The sequence below is a fragment of the Argopecten irradians genome, chromosome 16, assembly GCF_041381155.1.
Source record: "Argopecten irradians isolate NY chromosome 16, Ai_NY, whole genome shotgun sequence".
Taxonomy (NCBI): domain Eukaryota; kingdom Metazoa; phylum Mollusca; class Bivalvia; order Pectinida; family Pectinidae; genus Argopecten; species Argopecten irradians.
The window spans coordinates 13,091,399-13,112,714 of NC_091149.1; the positions used below are offsets into that span (position 1 = coordinate 13,091,399).

General features: G+C 33.3%; 1 protein-coding gene across 1 annotated transcript in view; it reads left to right on the forward strand.

Annotated features, from left to right (window-relative positions):
* The first annotated feature begins 9,500 nt into the window (after positions 1-9,500).
* LOC138310001 (probable maltase-glucoamylase 2) overlaps positions 9,501-21,316 on the forward strand; it is a 28,202-nt gene continuing 16,386 nt past the window's right edge. The window contains exons 1-4 of the mRNA XM_069251151.1: positions 9,501-9,552; positions 12,554-12,795; positions 16,721-16,814; positions 17,363-17,914. Of these exons, the coding sequence (XP_069107252.1) occupies positions 9,501-9,552; positions 12,554-12,795; positions 16,721-16,814; positions 17,363-17,914 (940 nt within the window). The remainder of the gene's footprint in view (positions 9,553-12,553; positions 12,796-16,720; positions 16,815-17,362; positions 17,915-21,316) is intronic.

A 21,316-nucleotide genomic window follows, 5' to 3' on the forward strand; every position in this document is an offset into this window, starting at 1 on the left:
AGTTATGCCCATATTTTGAAACTCATTACCGATTCGAATTCTTAGCTGTTGCATGTATAATGTACACATCCTGTGTACAGCTAAATGGAATCCAGAAATTTCCATATGCCATTGTGGTTAGACCTTCAACTTTTAATGTTTCCAGTTGCGAATACGGTGTGGTGTCAATTTGTTTATGAGCTTTCCATGACTTCTAGAACAATAATGAAATTACATGACTTTTAAAGAGAGTTTATCATGATCAAGGTTTTTTTTAAAACAATATTCTGAAAGTAAAACCATACCGGTATACTCCTCAATCGTTAAATAAAATCGCCCTGAATAATCGTTACAAATTATTAAAAAAAACCGTGAAAATATGTTGGTTGGTAGTATGTCATATACGTAGAAAATACATAGGTAGCCTACTCTAAATAATATAATTATATTGTTATTAACGAAGAACGTTATATTCAACAAATAAAGTAGATAGGTAATCATGAAATGATGTCACTACATATATTTTTTACAGCCAAAATTGATTCAAGTAAATTTCGCGTGATTTCCCGTACCTAAACAATATATTTCCATAGAGATAGAAATCTTAGCGTGTTTTAATTTTCATTTCGCAATGAAGACGTTACGACATTAAGGCATTATTTTTTGGTTTGGAAATTTAACGATATCTTTAATTTATTTAAAATCTTGCCTTTGTTCAAATGAATGTAAAATAAAGGAAAATATAAAGAATTGATATGGATATGCATATCAGGAAATCAATATATACCGATTTCGAGTTCTGGATTTGTTTCATCATTTTTAAATAATTAATCTTTATTCGTTTTTCATAGTAAATCCAACTTACTGATTGGCAGATTCTTTTTCTTCATATACTATGAAGAAAAAATCCTAAAAAGAATGTCTCGAAAATCATATTAATTATGACGTCACAATAGAGACGTCGACGTTGTGGTCTGAAAAATTAATTATAAGCATTGATGTAATTATTAAAATAAATGCGTTTGCAATTTTTTGTGAGAATCCGCTACGCGCGGATTCACACAGTTTGCAAACAAAATTTCTTTCATAACCCTATGAAGTTAAAAAATAGTAACATCAATGCTTAAATAAGCAACGGTCGTTCATTTAGGTGAATGTAAAAAAAGAGAATTGACAGAAGAATCGCTATATTCAATTAGACTTTTTTCCCATATGTTGTTAAATGGCCGATACGGAGCTCTGGAAATTTTTTATGATTTTTGTTTAGATGCATATTACGAAATCCATGTGGAGTTCACAGTCATGAATAAGTTTCATTCAATTTTACTTTTTTCATAATATTGGCAAGAATGCCGATACGGAGCTCTAATAAAATTCTAATAAAATTGGGGAAAACCTAAGTTTTTTTTTTACTTTGTGAAATATTTCAAATTGCGCTGAAAATACACAGTTAACAGTTGATGTTTTCCGGTCGAAAGGAAAGTGTTCAATGTTTTTTCATAGCATAACTGGTCGATGTTTTATATATCGTGAAACACATGTGTAATAACACTATTATGACGTCACATACATACCTGACGTCATAACATATATATGACGTCGCATGATTGTCTCCGTAGACGAAACATCACATCAGAGTAGTATTTCTACTGTTTTATACAGAGACGAAATTAAAAGTTTCAGTTATATTTCCATTGATATAAGTTATGTAATGAATAGAATCTTACAGTCGGGACTATATAATTTATCAAACTCGTTAAAACATTTTGATACAATGATGGAACTAGTTCGATAAATATGATATTACATAGCCACCTTAGAACCTCTATATTTCCATGTACAATCAATTCTTAAATTTTGCACCGGTGAGCTTTATGAGTCTTTGAATCCATAACTTTTTATTTTTACACGTGCAACTCAAAATCTGCTAAAAACCATTTTTATTTTGCATTATATCAGATTTATTTTATTGTACAATATTCATAAAAATGGTTTAATGGTGTCTTTAGGGAATCCATTTCGTCCCTCGGTTTCTAGCCATGGTCACTGCAAAAACATGGAATGGCCCTGCAAGAGGAATGGGCATCCATCATGCAAAACCGGAAACGGGACTTAATTGCGAGCATGCGTTGGTGATGTCGCAGTTTTATTGAAACTAGGGGACGTCATACAAGATACTGAAATGAAATTTACACACAAAAAATGTGTTTAACGCGTAATTTTATTTTCGCTCCAATTGTTGTCGTATTTTTGTCATTTTTGTTGGGGGGAGGTAGCTCTGTTTCGCAAGAAATGTATCGAACACTCGTGAAAATTCCATAGTTTTTTTTCTGTTGGAACCTGTGTTTAGACAGGTTAAAGAAACTATCTAAGTAGTTGTTTATGAATATTGTACAATGAAATGCATTTTATATACTACAAAGTAAAAGTGATCCTTATCAAATTTTGAGTTGTATATTAACACAAATTTATGATAAATTTAATTGTCACAAACATCCGCTCATCACTAGAAAAAATAAAGTAGGTTATCTTTAATCTATTTGAATAATAACACAAATACAGATATTTTCTAAGGACAATACCAAGATGTGGATAATACACATGAAATAAAAATATATAAAATAAACTTCTAAATATAGTGAATCGTTATACTAAAATTGTGACAACTAGTACTTGAGGAATATCCGAAGATTATGATTTCATTCCACTATGTCCTCGACTTTGGAAATAGGCACGTCTTGAAAATCCATAAACTTGAGACATGTACCTTTAGCTATACTTACTCTAGAACTTGTACTCATATCCCAACGCGGAGATATCCTAGTCATATAGTTTAAAGCTACTTGTTAAATTAAAATGCAATTTAATCTCATATACTTACCTTCAGCGATACACAGGAATGACGATAAAAGTAGAAGCTTTACTGCTTCCATTTCATTTGACTGGCGTTTGTAAAAACAAACCTGGTAATGTTTCAAATTTTTATCAGATTTGTTGTAAAAACCCACTAAAATGCGATAAAAAGTTAAAAAATAAGTGCGAAAAAGCATCACAACGTTGGATCATTCATCATTATCTGTCTATTGGTATGTTCACAGTCGAGTCGCTTCAATCAATGTAAAAAAATGACTCTGTGATCTTACTTATACCGGGTAAAATATTCATTGATATTTAAATCAACCACTCCTACCAATGACAGCATACTCTACTACTAAAGACACGGTTGTGACGTACACTGGTATTTTCTCGTTTATTTAAGCAGACAAAATCACGATTTGAGGTAAAAACGGCAAAATTGCATTTAAACGGTTTTAAATGTTCTTGATAAAAACATTTATCATTATATAAGGATTAACTTGCCATGAATAGATCTCCTATATTATAGAGATATAACACATTTTTTGATATGAGCGTACTTTAAATAAACCATGTAATGGTTTATGATGAGAGTTCACTCATATTTTAGTGTTGTATCTTCTTGTAAGAATACTTCTTAAAAATTACATATTACAATGTAATTTTGGGACACTTTGTATGAAATCAAATTGCCGTTATCTAAGCCAATCAGAATCGACGTTATAAACAACGAAGACATTCTGTTTTCTTTATTGGAGGATAAAGTATTTTTAAGCCGATTAAAAAGGCCGTCAGAAGCAAAACTGAATTACTATATAACAGTTTCATTATATATTAAAGCAATCAAAATTAAGATAAAACATTAAAGTAATGCATGTTGATGGATCCCCTCCTGAGGGCACAGTTGTGTATGTCCTTTTTATGAGTATTCTTTTTCTAAGCTGAATTACATACGTAGGCAACTGGTTTTCCTTGAAGTACTTACGGATCACAAGTAGTGTACCTGACATGAAGATTGTATCAGTACGTATTTTACTTTTGGATGTAAATAAAGAATTCATCCATCCGTAGGTCAGATATTTTACTCAAGGTACTTTGGTATCAATAACATTATGCCTGAGTGGCAGATACGTCACACCTGGGTGAAGATGATGGATGTATCCATCTGTATCCGTCAAACAGCGACTACCGGGGTGATGGACCGCTGTCGTAATGAATAGCTCGCCTCTGTCGCCTATTATATCAATTATGTATAATCACAACTCTATTTTTATATAACGATACACCAGATTTCTTATCATCTGTAATTGTCTTTGGTTTATGATATGTTTGACCATCCGTAACTCATAACGGATTTCTAGTATGCTTCATAAAATAATTCTCCCACATACATTTTTAACAAGGTTTCTTTTTCGAATATAGACCATTACTGGAAACATATACATTTCTTCAGGTCGATATTTAGTTGACTTAGTAAAGAAACTTATTCATAACAGACGATAATCATATATTATATATAAATAAGATGTAAGATTTTACGGACAATGACAGTCACTGGAAAACCAATACCAAAATAAAAGGAATACCACAGAACAAATAAAATATTAAAAATATCAAAATAATCAAAATAGCATTATTTAAATTATCAACAAAAAAGGAAGATGTGGCACATCAGGTTCCTCATATGACTTCCTCAATAGCATGCTTATATTTCCTTAGGTTTGTAGAGCGCGTCCCGTTGGACGAACGAAAAACCTATCGCTAGCCAAACATAAACGTTTCACATGCCATCGATAGTGTGTCGAATGTTCGATATGTTTGGACCTGTGCTTGGAATACTTCTTAATAGTAACATACAGGAACTCTGTCTTTTTCCACAAACATCTAAAGACATATTTGCTGGGTTTCATTACTCGATGCACATGTTTGATGTGACCGAGTATGTAGAGCCTATATTGTCGATTATCTGGACAATACTTCAGTTTTGAATCACCCAGTTGAATAATTTTTGTTTCGTCTTGATTGGTGTGGCTGATTATGTTAAACCACAGGCGTCTGGCTCTATGCACATTTTTTCTCTATATAAAAAGAGAGATAAAATGTCTATAGAGCCAAACGCCTCTGGTCAGACTTCAGTTAAGGACAGTCATTACTGTATAAAATGTTGTGTGTTGTCTGACTATCTATATTTTTGGAAGGCTGCAGTATATTCGTGTTGTGTCTTTTGATGGTATCCGTGGAAAGAAATAATTTTCTTTTAAAGATGAATTTATCCATTTGATTTATTATTTTAAGATATTTCCGAGAACCTGGAATATCGGTGTTCGTTCATTATGACTCGATTATGTGACGGACTTGTACCATGTTAATTGGGTAAGGGCATGCACTATTTGAATTAAGAACAATATAAATTTATTCAATTTAGATCTATATTTCTTCTGTCGGTTAGAAACATTCTTCACTAGGAAGAATTAACATACAATTGAATACAGAAAATTTAGCGAACGCGATCACATAAATATGTTCTTTTCTTTCATTTTGTTTCACAAAAATAGTAAGCTGATTTGGTTGTCTTAGCAATGATACATTGCCTTTGATTGTTAAGTTCACTCTGATGGTTATGGTTTTTTAAAAATTATATCTATCCCACAATCTATGCAAGAATGCGAAACTGTAAATCTTTAGCAATTACGTCCAAGCAAAGACTGGCTGATATGGAAGAAAACATATCACATAACTGGCCCGTCCAGCCATGTAAAACGGCAATGCTATAAATAAAAGAAGGCACATGTTAAATAACATTATTATGACGTCAGATATAGTTTTGACCTATTGGCCACTTTGAACGTTTTTATTTCCATGTTAACGATTGTTGTGGGACTACTACTGTTGAATTCTCGTTCATAGAACGTGACTGACAGTTCAATATTTGGGGTCGGTATGATTACACACAATACGAGATGTAACAATGCAGCAGTTGATTAACAATCTGTTGATATCACACGTGGTATAAACTATGTACGCATTCTGATTGGCTGACATGATGAACTTTGACCGAACCATCATTATTTGCCAACGTCATCAATAATCTAGTGATATAATGCTACGTTTGGATCGCCGGTTGACGTCAAAATTGCTGCTGGACAGCGTACAGCGTGACGTGGTCGTGTTACGTGTTTGACGGGAAAGAAACTTACTGGTGAGTTTGATAGATTAAACGAGTCTGAAACAGACTTGAACTTAATTATAATGGCTTGATGATTATTGGCGGAAAATTTAGCGGCCTGGCTCTGCCGCGCGTGCTTTTATCTATTCCGACAATGAGCGTTCTATTGTTTATATACATGTATATTTAAGATAATAATGTGTCAAATGAGAACTATTTCATCCTAAGGTTGTTCTCAATTACAAAACTTTAATACAAATTGATTCTTTATTAAAATATGACTTTTTAATATTAATAAGAGCCCTGTTTGCTGATGAAAATATCACTACATCTTATTAGCATATTTTGGCAAACACACATTACCTTATCCTCGTTGTATTTCTTTCGGCTAAAGACAGATAGGATTCTGGTAAAAATAGGTCACACGACTCGCGGTTGTTGAATATGGAATTTATTCCACACGCGTAAGTTCCTTTTGAAAAAAAAGTTTAAAAAAAATAAGTCACTCGTGTGGAATAAACTCCATAACAACAAACATATCGATGGGTTACATTCTCGATCAATACAATATTTAAGCAATTAGCAATGTAATACAACCATTGCAAAACCAGCTTAAAGATACAGGTACTATAGCCTTATTTACTTGCAATAGAAATATATATAGGCGTAAATTATGCAGAAGTCAGGACTGACTTACCAGTTACTTTGATTAGCTTAGAGTTTTACACATGACGTATCAAAAGCGAGAGTCGGCTTATTACTCGTAGGGTTTATGGTTTATCTGACTTGACGTTCTATAAACAGCTAATTAAATGACCGCCTCTCATTCCTGTAATATGTTGCGTGTGTAACTGTCTGTATGTTTGGTGGAGGCGAGATGCTCTATTCGGGTTGTGTATTTATGTATTAGTGAAAATAGTTAGTTATCTTTTTATAGTGTTATCACACTAACACATTCCGCTGACGACACCGAACATGGTATAGAGTGTGGCAGCTTCACAACCAAGGGGTAAAACCCAGATTCATACAGATGCAAGTGCTCGAACCAAAAATGTCCTGCACAAATTTAATCCAGAATGTTGTCTTACAAGATTATAAAGTGTTGATGGTGTAACAAAGAGATGTCGTTGACGACAATGGCATTTTATCAAATATTGTATTTCTTCACATAATTAGATTTACATATGTCACAATATATTCAACGGAAGAGGAGTTAAGTTTCGTTCAAATCAGGGCAATCACAAAGCCATATAAATACATATCAAGTGCCAGATAGGACTACCTCTTCTTCACACTTCGTTAAGATGTTACGTCATATGATAGTCTAAATATTCTTACTTACTTTATGAAATTTATCAAACTTATTTGTAATATTTTAAAGTTATCATGGTCATATTTTTATACAAACGACAAGTAAAATGTTCAACAATTGGACTACATCTTCGGTTAAATATACAACATGTGTTATGAAATATTTAGTCAAAGGTCATAAGAACACATAACATAAAAGCAAAATCGATACAAACTTTTTTTAAAAATCATTCCATTCTTGTTTAAACATCCTGAAATACAAATGCAGTTTGTATTCGGTTGATAATGTATTATAAAGTTACAAAATAAACTTTAAGGTTATCCACTTTGTCCTCGTTCGATATTTTGTATTTTTGTCAATAAAACCATCCGTTGATCCCATCAAAATTATAAAATTCTGTATTAGCTACCTTTTTACGTACATAATACAACAAAACCTGTCACTGATGCTGTTTAGGCAATTTTTTTTCTTTAAAGCAGATATGTACAGTGCATTTCATCGGATAGATCCTTGTAAGATTATAATAAATATACATCTAACAACTTTGAATTTATACACAAACGTGAATCATTTAATTGGAAAAAGATGCCAACAACGAAACTGTGTTAAAGATTTCATCAAGCCAAGTAGTGTCTATGATGTAATTCAGAATGGTTTGTATGATTGACCTATAAAAATAGTAAACAGATGAATTTGCTGTGGACGACTATTCAAAGTAATACAAATTCGGTAAGTGATATATATATATATATATAAATCATTTTCCTGTAACATAAAGTTCTGTTTTCAATACCGTTTATTGTACCGAAGCCTATCATGCATGTAAGTGATTTATATATTTGCAAAAATAAATAATTTTATATTTCCGTAAAAAAAAAATCTGTTTTAAAATTCATACATTTCATCTGTACCTACCGTACAAAAGAGATACCATCACCAGAAGTATGAAGTTCACTGCCTTCTTCATTTCACACAATCTAGTTACAATGCTGGTATAACACCCCGTTCAAGGTTTGCTTTAAACACTTAAACTTTAAATAATCCGCACAGACGTCGTTGCTATTCAGTCTGTGTTTTAACGATAACTACAACCATTTTCTGACAAGTATCTATGATTAATGAAAATGTGTATCTATACGTTAGTTGTATAAAAAAGTATTCCTAATAATCAATATTCAAAGAATGCCCTACCAATGGAATCACATAACAGCACAATTGCCGTTATGCAATTGTTGATTTGTTACTCCACATGTAAAACAATGAAAAGAGTGTTATATACATTGTAGTTTAAGAGCTGAAAACTTGTATCATATATTGAGATTTTAACCGTATATTGATTTAGCGTTAAAATGCATGAAAATAATTGTTATTTCACCATTACCAAGAATTGAGAATATTGCAGAATATGAATTTCGTCACATCCATCCAGATCATTTTATTGTAAAACAAACATCCATGGCTTACATTCCTCGATCAATATATTAACACTTAAGCAACGCAATACAACAAGTAAAACGCCTGATGATGCAACTACTATACTTGCAATAGAAATAGATATAGGTGTAAATTATGCATAAATCAGGTCAGACTAATTAGTTGCTTTAATTAGCTTTCAGTTTTACACATGATGTATCAAAAGCGAGAGTGTATATGTCTTAGCAAGACAATCAGTTCATTTTTATTTTGAGTTACACAACATGGTACATGTATGACGACACTCACAATTATCATTTCTAAATACAGGTAACTTTAAATCGAAAAAATACCGTTTCATTAACGCTTTAAAATCATCAAAATACAAAATCGTAATATATTTTCTCGGGGGAGACCCCTCGGACCCCTCAAAAACGATAAATTTCATATCACACAGTGACGAGTATACGATCCTCTATATTTATCCTATACACATTCTCATTAGTACAGAGCTACAGAGAAATTACTATGATTGGTGCGAGAGATTTGTCTGAATATTAATGAAGTTTGAAGGCTTGGGTAGTTGGCACAGAGGTATAGCCTTTGTTGTGATTATATGTGTTGGTAAAGGGTGGTTGTGATTGATTATTAGCGACTAAAGTAGAGTAGCGTCTTTCGGAATAGTTTAATTACAAAGACATCTAGTGCTAAGCAGCAAATCCTTGACGAGTTTGAAACCTCTTAAGTTGCTTGTACCAACTGGCATCATTCAAGATGGATGCAATGCAGCTTATACTCTTTATTGTAATTATGCGTGTCTCGGATGGTAAGTAGTTTTATGTAACTCGAACACATATTTAATGTATAACTTTATCTCATATTAGATGTTTACTTAGTTATTTGTATTATATTCTGTGGGATTGGAATACCTGCCTTGTATCACATAATATTTTCAGTATAACAAATTCATAATATCTTTGGACTTTACCATTCCCAGAGGGCACTCATGGGTGTCTCAAATAGTAGTTCAATATGCACGCATTTATAAACCATACTTGTATTGTTTTCTCTAATTTACATTTCATTATGTTCATCATGAATAAGTCATACGTATTAAAAATCGGATAGAAGTATGCTGTGTATTCAATTTGGTACGGACTGCCAGTACACTAGTACTGTGTGTACTCTCAAATACTTAGTTTGGGTCATGTTGTGTTGTTTTGTATATGAAGATGGTAGTTAAGACAAATATAGAAGAGAGAAATTAATTAATCTATTTCATTATATATACAGCACATATTTCGTCTTCCATTAGTAGCTGATTTCAAAGAAATAATACAGCAGTTATATAATTATATTAACTGTTTGTTTGACCATTTTTCTGAATCCTATCCATTTATTTTGTTTTGACTTTTCCTATATTGACTTAATTTTTTTACGATTTTGTGGACCATTGATATGCATGCGGACATTCTGCCCTCAATATATATTAAATACCCTTTTTGCTGAGTTCATGTGTATCGCCTACCATAAGGCCTAGTAAACCTATTTTTTAAACTACATGCATACATAATTGCTTTCATATCGACAGAAGGCACTGTGACTAATACATTTCTAAACATTATTGACTCAATACTACATTTTGGATCACAGCGAATAATGTCGTTAATTGTGATGTAAGAATAACACAAGTAATAATAAAATGTAATAAACATTTCCATTGAGATTTGCATATCCTCCCATATCATATTATTAATGTTTACATGGATCAGTTACTTTGAAGCCTTAAATAATTTCACACATCGCAGAGAAAATCCGTGCCATCAGGACACGGACTCTGAGAAAACAATGTATCATTGAGTCCATTGACCAAACAAGTGAAATGATATATGGGAATCTAACTGAGGTTACTGAAGGTTCACACATAGCTGTCTTACCACCTTAACGTATTAACCTAGGACCCTAATTTGACTATTCTATAGAGTAAGGCCACGTATTAATTGTTATTATATAGTGCCTTAACCTAGCTAACTAAAGAAAGAATTTATTTAGTCCTCGTTTTTACCCAAATTAATACATATGGTTATATTATATATATTATGCTTTCAGTTAGTTATCTAAAGGGCATATTATAGCTATCTTTGGGTCCTAACATAGTAACCTAGGCCACTAACATCATTAGTAATTACTTATAAAGCTGAGGCCCTACTTGCTACATTGTAATTTAGGGCCCTAATCAATATAACTAAAGGCCTTAACACATCGTTATGCTTGGTTAAATCTCAACCCTCTTACCGATATGCTTGATTGCCTCACCTACGTCAGCTTCTTTATACTAATTAGTTTTAAGACACTATGACAAAGGTATGTAACATTAGCGGTAATTAATATTAAAGCGATATTTTGTCGAAAATCTATAACATTTGAACTTGCTAGCTCAAACCAACACATACAGTAAAATTGATGGTACAGTGCTCTAAAATCCTATAGCTATGACTTTGTTCTATAGATGGTGTCTGTCCTGCATCAAATGTTTTAGTGCGAACGTACTAGTTTTGTCTTTGGTGTCGTGAATGTGAACTTCCGCTGTGCTCAAATTTCAACACACATATACTACCGGAAGTTAGGTCTTTATCATTGTGATTTAGTTATCTAACATTCCACAAGCTAATGATCATTTAGCTTTGAAGTTGTTGTTGTTATCGAATATATTGAACACTTGAATAATGTTATTTCGCTGTTCACAAATTGTCGCGTTGAAATTTAACATAGAATTTTCTCTGAAGCGAACTCTTGTGATAGAGGTGTCTCGGTAACGTTATTCTATGTAAATCATCCAATATATGAGTTGGAAAACTTTCTCGTAAACTGGAAACCCGAAGTCAAAACAAGATTCAGCATTGCGCAAGACAGTATCCAGAGTCACACTATCGCGTGATTACGAAATTACACTCTCGCGTGATTACAAACAAGTTATACTTGGAAATCGATTTTCCAGTCTATGATCATTTTCGTTATTGTAATATTCACGACAATATTCACATCACGTTCAAACAAAAACTTAAAACTTCGACAACAAAAACTTAAAACTTCGACACTTGTGTATTAAACCAATCAGGTGACGCACGTGTAAATGAAATTCGAATTTAGTTTGATTCGACAATGTATGCGTTCAAATGCCATTTCTATCAAGTCTAGACAAGTCTATCAATCGCTTGACGTTTAAATCCCTCCCTCGGAACATCTTCGAGATGGTATATTTCTACAAGAAGTGATCAATCTTATATTTCCATTGGTCTGCCTTCCGGCTATATTGCTTCTCCTCATCCACATCAAATTGGACGATCCGTACTGGTTCCAGGAACTGGTCACCAGGTTTAATTATTTATTACCTTATGAGTACTGTCATCTCCAGCGAGACTAACTTCTGGTCTTAGTATTGTTTTAATTTTATTATTAGTTTAACATCCTATAAGAGGACTTTTAGGATCGTTTAAGGATTTGTGATGTTAACATGGTGGATTATTGCAGAAGGTACCGGAGCAAAAGTACCGATCAGCGGTCAGTACCTGGAATTTTCCTTGCATGTGATTCGAACTTGTAATCCAGAGGTGAAGAGTTTGTGATACATGTATATAAATTAAATTAGAAAACTTTCATTGTAATTTAAACAGGAATGTACTAAATATGCAAATCCAACAATTTGAAAATTAGATAAATATTAAAAATTGCACAGATTTTGGGGCCAAAACGGTCAAAATCATACGTTCCCTTTTATAAGTGCTACTTAAAAGTAGGAAGTGTGATAATGATATAATACTTTTCAGCTGATGATTGGGAAATCACCGTGAGTGTGTCACCTATTGAAGCAACGACTGTATGCACTGACCTGTCAGTCACGTTCTACGAGCGAGAAGACGACGGAAATAGTATTCCTGCACCAAATGTTACCATGGAGATAAACATGCCGAGTGTATGCAATGTCAATATACCTAACATTGACAGACCAATGAAGATTGACGTCTGGAATGATGGAAATGCAGAAACTGTTAATTACCTCTTTGAAAAGGTACAATGAATATTGTATTGATACGGTTAAACAATAAACTTTGTATAATACCTGTGAGATATTCTCAAAATATTGAAAGGAAAACAAAAGTTCTAAACGTTTAATAAGAAAGTTTTAAAATCTTCAAGAAATTGATAATAGAAAGAGTAATTGATTCTCCCACAAATTGATTTTACATTATCAACAGCATTTAACGGCAGCTCATTTTGATTTCAATTTTTGTATATAATACCTAGATGGGAAATTAATTACTGTTTGTCATGTTAGGTGCTACACAGGACCGAGCAACAGACTTGATAAGCAATGACTGTTATAGATTAACATCAATATCATTTTTCCGCTTCCTGAATTACCTTCGGATTTTGGCAGTTATGCGATACAAACTAAATTCTTAGTCAATCGTATGACAGTTCATATAAAAAAAAACAATGTTTGAATCTTTGACATGTTTTTGTGATTTACTAGACATATTACTAAACATTACATCTGAATTGATGAATAGAACGCGCCAAAGACAATCGTTTGGAACATTTCATCACCTTCAATGTTTTGCAGTTGACGATGGCGAGCTCCTCCTTTCATTTGACATTTGAATGTAACTGCTATTTGGGAGCTGACGGAAGCAAGCAAACATTATATCCGAACGGTAAACTTACATATATAGTTATATGATTATAATGCATTGTTAACCATACCCGAATGGTAAAAGTTATTAGTAAATATATTGTCGAACATTTCAGATTAAAAAAATTCAAAAGATAAAATACTGTTTAGTAGACAAAGACTTGTAAATTGTATGGTATAAAATGTCTATTCAATTTCTGTTTTAGAGTTAGTTCCCTTTGTTGCTCTCCATCTGTACTGATGAAATTATGTAAAGGGAAATAACTCTGATATATCATAATGTTGGTTTCAAGCATGTACTGTTTCTCTTTTAGATGATCAATGGGAGATAAAAATAAACTCTCGTGCAACCAATAATGTTGGTCAATACAACCCATTATCTATCCTCATCTTTGATATTATTGGAATAAGCCAAAACGTAAGCTTCAGTTTCAAAAGGGGAGAAACTACGACAATTGAAGAAATATTACACATCGAGGAACCGTTTAATTATAAATCGGTGGGTGTGGCTTCGGAAATACACAATAAGTGCATAACGGTAAGAATACTTTTAGCATACTTGTTTTTTAATAGTTACACAAAGTCGACTTAATTACTATCGCTGATGACCTCGTCTGCGTTACAAAATTAAGAAAAAAATTACTAATGTGCATATTAATCATAAGAAAAGCGTTGGTCAAAAAACGGCACCATGTAGAATGCTGTGCAATCATTTCTTAAGCTACTTTAGTGTTTTTTGTTTTTAATTTTTCATCTGGATTACATTGATAAGATAATTGGTTCTAAATAAATGTATGGCAAATTGTAATATATGCACTTTTTTTATTTTAATTAGTTCTAATGACAAACTACGATAATGCAGGTTTGCGGATGTCTCTCATTGTAGACTCACGATTTTAGAGACTAGCGATTTTTTTTAATTAGCCTTATTAGTATATATATAAAACTAAATACGATTTAATAGAAATGTAGGGATTGAATCTTGCTTTAGTCAATTTCATGGGGTGATGCATTGACTTCCTATTGAAACATGTCAAATTCGTTTTAAGAGGAACTCAATCACCCCATGAAACCGACGAAAGCAAGATTCAATTTTTAAAGGAAAATAACAGAAAAAGGAGCATATCTAACATATAAATACACATTATTAAAGATGCTCCACCGCTGACAAATGATATTTTTTTAATATCAACCGTTACTTACTTTACACTATCACCACCACTGAACAGTTTGAGCTTCTAATTTTGATTCAAGTTAAAAATATAGAAATAATTAATTGCATCCCCAAAAAATTCCCTGGCACTATATCCTATATGGAATGAAGTACTGATTGCGCATGCACCAAAGGCAAAATAAATTATTTAATATTATTTTCTGTGTTAATTAGACATACATATATACACGATTAAACTCCAATTATTGTTCAAAGGATGAATATCATTTATGCTCTGTCGGCGTTGGAGCATCTTTAAAAGTCTAAAATTTCATTCAGCACTATAATACCAACCTGACAATATTCCCATTGCGTCTTAGGCTTACATATTATACAATACTAATAGAAAATGAGTATCGGCTGTATTGCCAAAAAATAACGATACGTAATTTGTAGCTTTCATTGACAGTTAAAAAGCTTACCACATTTTCGAAACCAATTAATAAAACAAACAAATGCAACATTTCCGTGTAATATATGACAGCAACAAATATTCATTTCACTGTTTTGTTTCCTGGCGCAGTGAAAGTCAACAATCGCGTGGTAATTGAGATCTGTGGGCATTATGAAAATTAACATTCTAATCATTTTTTAAACTGTTCAGAGGGGGTGATAATACATATGATTTCTTTTATATTTTGCTAGCTGTACAAAATTATCAATCTCCTTTTACGTTTGCATTTTCAAAATTGCCGTTTCGGACAGGTAGTAGGCCTTTTTATAATAGCAAGTTAATAACACCATATTATTGCTGAATATGAAACTTGTTTTAACATTAACCATAAAATATATAATAAGAATGGGCATCTGAAGTCCTGAAAACAAATCGGCATTATCATCGACGGTCTAATAACCCCAAAATAACTTTTTAAGCATGCCTTTTTTCCAGTCACACTAAACATATTCCGAGTTTACATATTACAGAGTTATCTGCACTTGCGGGTAGGTATTGAATGTGACGTCATATGTTTGGGAGCGCAACGTCATACGTTTCAGAGAAAACGACGTGAATTGCGCTCACAAAATGATGACGTAACAATCGGTACCTACCCGCAAGGGAGCTAACTCTGTAATATGCAAAGACTGAATAGTTAAGCGTGGAAGTTAATGTTGCTCATCATTCAGAGCTCACATTGCAAAAGATACAATGTTGTACGATGTTATACATTGTTGCAATTCAAAACCACATAGACATCTGATGACGTCACGATGACGTCACAGTATTTGCAGATCCAGCGTTGTATTTGCACCTGTTCAAACGATGTGTTTATACATATTTTCAATGATTTACATGGGTATATAACATTTTGTCCGCCGATTACTTTAAAAAAATGAACATTCAATAATACTATGTGTGATATAAAAATGATATAATTCTCTGGTTTTACTTGCTCTTGCATTATAGTTACTGTTGCTATGGTGCATTGTAAACACAGAGGAGTTTGAAAACTGTACACAACCTTAACTCCCTCTCTATAAAGAGAGTCGGGCTACCCCTTTTCCCAGATATAAGAGAGCAAATCAATAACACATATAGACTCTACGGTCAATAACATGAACTACCAATGTGGTAACATTTGTAAAAGTATCTTTACAATTGAATGTTTTGTGTTTGTCTGCTTGCAATGTGTCGTAGTTCGGTAATTGCTGTACAATTTCTTTATTTACAGCAAAACTATTGCAAATTGAAACTGCTCCCACATGCAGACAACTATTATTTGTTATAACGAACAATATCATACCTAATGTTTGAGTTATAATATACGGGAAAAGGGTGTGCCCATTTTGAAAGATAAATTGGTTTATGATTAAATCAATAAAATATCTCATTCATTTAGATGAGTATATTGTCGGATTTTTCTTTGCGGTACAGCATTAACTACCATGCGTAAAATTTAGAACTCTCGAATTTGCCAAATTGGACTTTTCCGGCAAGTTCTTTCAATAGAGAATAAGAGCATATTCGGCAGGCACCGGCAAAATATTTAAAGCGAAGTTGTCAAATTATCCGAGATCGTGTCAACCAAGTTCTACCTGAATGCGACTTTGATGTTTAAGTGATTTGTTAAAAGTTGTCTGTTTTTGCAGATTACATTTATGCATATAAGTACCTGCAGAACCTTTGACTTTGAATGTTGGAATACTCAAAAGAGCGAAACAATAGTACAAAGTACATGGTCAGGTGAGATATATTGTAATTAGTGATATTTCATCTACTACAAATAGACAGACTTATCACAATACATTTGTAAAACTGCCATAGTAACCAAACTATCAAGCCATCCTCTTAAAACGTTTTTGAAAAAAACATGAATAGTTAATGGTTTAGACATGGTCTTAAAGCATTTCATTATTATAATCAGTTGTCGTGGTTCATTAACATGGTGACATTTTAGTCATCATATGTCAGCCTTGCTTCTTCGCATCAAAACACGGATAGATTCTAGAATGAATGGATTAGATAAGTATTTTATCATAAAAGAAATGATGTACGTGAACGGGTCGTCTATTGTTACTGAATGGTAGGAATGAAATGAAATACCGGAAAAAAGACCCGTCCAGTAAAATATCACTATTAACTATTTCAAATCAATACATTCTCATAGAAAAAAATGTTATGTTATGCTTAAAGCCTTCTTTGTTATTTTGCTGAGTATTTACATCTTTCTATAGCCTAGTCTATTCAGCAGAAGACATTATTCAGTAACAGTCTGTTTTAAATATGTGTAGGTTTCATGAGCAGTTGTTTCCCGACAACTATTACAACTGCCGCCATCCCGCCTATATGTGCATGTAACCCTACAATGACCCCACCAATGGTGTCTGTACATACCACCAATCCCACTACCAGTGAGGGTTTTACTACAACTTCTGAATCAGCAACAACAACTTCTGTCACAACTGCTGTTTTTTCGACAACTGAACCTGCCACACCTACTATATCGACAACAACGTCTACCGCAGGCACTCTATCGACAACAACGCCTACCACAGCCACTCTATCGACAACAACGCCTACCACAGCCACTCTATCGACAACAACGTCTACCACAGCCGCCATATCGACAACCACTCCCACCTCAACCGGAACCACAAGGACACCATCTGGTAGTTCTCAAAATGTTGCTACACTAACTACTGCAACCGAACCAACAGATACACCTAATACTCCTCCGCCAACAACAGAGTTTGGTTTGACAGAGCCAGATAGTGTGGTAATGTCAACAGTAACAATACAGACTACTGAAACAACAACTTCCAATATATTGCGAAACATGACTGGTAAGTTAAAAGGCAAAGAAAAGTGTTGTTATGTTATACAAATATAACATGGTTTACTGGGCTCTAGTTCAAGATATCTATAACTCGAAGTGGTGTTACAATATAACCGCCATCGAGGGGTGAATATTACAAACTAGAGCACATTGAGCAATGAAATATTTTTGATTACATAATCCAATGGTTTAGATATTTCGTTTACGTCAACACGATGGAATCGATTGTCTGCTCCCAACATTGTGCCATAAACAGCCGTGATGATTTAGCTTAATCACATCGCCAATATTCTCGCACAAGTATCACATGGTACGTGAAATAGTCACCATACGAAGAAGATATCTTAACAGAATGACTTGTTTAAGACATACCATACCGTATAGACGCTTATTTTCGAGTGGACGCTTTTTTCGAGATTTCGCAGAACATTGCTATGATCGCGAAAATTTGATTCGCGAAATATTTGGAGATTGTATTTTCTCGTTTTTAAATCAAATCGCAAAAACAAGAACCATCAAAAATAATCGGTCATGTGATATTTGAAGTTGATAGTATTTTGTTGTTACATGTTAAATTTTCCTTCCTTTCATAATAATGAGAACATTTTTTGTCATTGTTTGACACGTATATTTCATGTAAACTTCATTACGTTATCCTTGAAGCTCAGTCCAATTTATCCTGCTGTGGGTGCTACGCAAGGAAACAGCCGATCTTCAATTTTACAAGTTCTGAACTGCAGATGCTATTCCTAGAGCTAAAACAACAACTCACAGTGAATAAATCTGCTCTCTCGTGTATGTAATACTTATTGGTATTTTTCATATTACTGATTATTTTATTATTTCAGTGTTTTAATAAATCGTCAACGCCTATCATTGTTTCAATTTCCCGAAAAACCGTATTGTAAATGCTCAACAGAAAGGAATGCTATCTCTTACCTTCGAAAATATAAATATTTCTGAAAATAAGATTTTATTAGTATCAAAGTGTGAAAACGTACATGTGTGTACCTGGTCGAAACTGCCAATATGTTTTGCTGAAGATAATACAATTCATGGGGTCTCACTGATTGCCCAGTTGTATTATGTCTTGATGTTTTTTTTACATGTATTAATATAATCAAACAATATCCATTATCTAACTACATTTTATTTATATTTTAGAATTAAGTGTAATCTGATTTTCAAATCTTTAAAAAAAGCTGCCAAATATTGGTAAACCTAATTAAATTTATTTATTTTTATTTTCTTTTTTAATGCATTCTATTTAACTGAATTTAAGTTATTTATTTAATATTTTTTTCTTATTTATGTATTTTTTCTTGTAGCTACCATTCGTAAGAAGACTTGCGCGGAAGACAATCGCCCCACCTCCAAAGCTATAGGAATGGCCGGAGCTGTGCTTTTAGCTATTCCGTTCATTTTGATGATATTATGTGATCTATTAACGGTTTTTGGCAGTCGTGGACCGACATTATAATGTGACATCTCCATAGTACACTACTATGATAAGTGGTGATCGGGTGGTGGAGTGGTTAAGCCACTTGCCTTTCACCTAGCCGGCCCGGGTTCGATCTGTAGTCACTTTTTGTTAATGATTTTGAAACTGTATTTATTGAAAATGAAAATACAGGAGCTATACATTCGGTGAATTAAGTTTATTGTGATGTAGGCGGGTCATGAAATATAAAGGGAAACAGTCGGGACCATATGATTAGTTCGAGGAATGGGGTTTTTCGAGGAATGGGGGTTCGATTTAAAGAGTTGTACTGTAGTCAAATAATGGAACATTTATCTGACCAAGGACGTAAAGCCATATTTGCACTTTTTAAAAAGTGTTCTAATTCAAATTGAAACTGCGAAACTTGACCAGTATATCTATAATATCATTATGCATACCAGGACTGGGTATCGCCGAAGTGGGTGTGTTGTAGAATAATGGAATCTTACATTGGTTTGTCAAGTGGACAGGGATATCTCAACCCGAGTGAAAGATTGTGGCATGTCAACCAGAGGCTTGCCGATGGTTGACGGCAAAAATCTTTCACTTGGGTTGAGATATCCCTGTCAACTTGGCAGATCCATGTTTGATTCTTTTTCTCCCATACTTATTTGAAAAAAAATGAAAAAATCCTGTTTTTCATCGCTTTTTTTTGCGTCATGATCACAGGTACGTCGATATGCGTCAAAATTGACGACGACATCGACAATGCATGCCGCGCCTACGCTGCATGTGTTGATGACGTTACGTTATTGTCTAGCGCGTGTAAGCTGTCATACCCCCCCCTGTGTAAGATAGAGATATCTTTCCCATAGAAACACGCGATATCCCTGTGAAGTATAGGAGAAAATGTCGACGTCGTTATTAGTTTTTCTCATTCTGGGAGTCTGGGAGGCTTATTGGAATTCTCATCAAAATATAACAGGTTTTTTTGAGAATCAAAAATGCTTAAATAAATACAAACATCTTGTAAATCATTTTATGATACAGTAACATTTGACCAACTATTTACCTTCTAAACTCCAAATCTTCTAAATCGCGTCTATCTATTCATAATTTGGCAATCAAAAAAGGCAATTATAATAACATTGCGAGAGAACAAAGATTTTGTCCTAGTTGTAATTTGGATAATGAGTATCGCTTTAAATTTTAATGTATGGTAATTACCATACTATAAAATGATGTATGTAAAACTTTAGTGTGACGTAACCCGCCTATTTACAAGTTAATATAATAATCATGATAATATATTAGTTGAGGTAATGACGAAATAATTCCGCCTCGAAGCATACGTTAGTGTAGCTGTACTAGCGAGCACGCTCTAGAAAATGTGGAACTTTACGATAATGCAATATATGGACTTATAAAGTGCAAGTGAACGTATTTTGCACGGCCTCTACATGGATTATTAGAATGTTGTTTGTTTGTGTTTTTATGTTAATTGCTGAACGTCGAGGGATATATTTTCAATCGTTGTATCAATACAATTTCTTCTTTACAGCATTTGATTTGATATTAAAATGTTCTCACAGCTGAATATCTCAATATCTTTTCAATATTCCTAATGAAATTTTATTTCAGTTATTTCAAGAAACTTATTGCTCTTGAAACAATAATCATAAAATAAATACGGTATACCATAATGTGACAACACGATGTTTTGTCAGTGTATGCAGTTAAATCTATTTATGATAAGGTTGTATCACTTACGGTTGATAGATAGATAGATGCTACTACTGATAACTGATTACTTACGAGGTCTGTTTATTTTGTAAAGATGTCAAGTAATCCATGTATTGACGCACATGTTTCTGCTACAGGGCGCAGCCATTATTGTTGTGACAGCTGCGGAGCTAGCCGATAGCTTATAATTAGTTTCGTATTTTGTATAGTGCTTCCGGTTGTTGC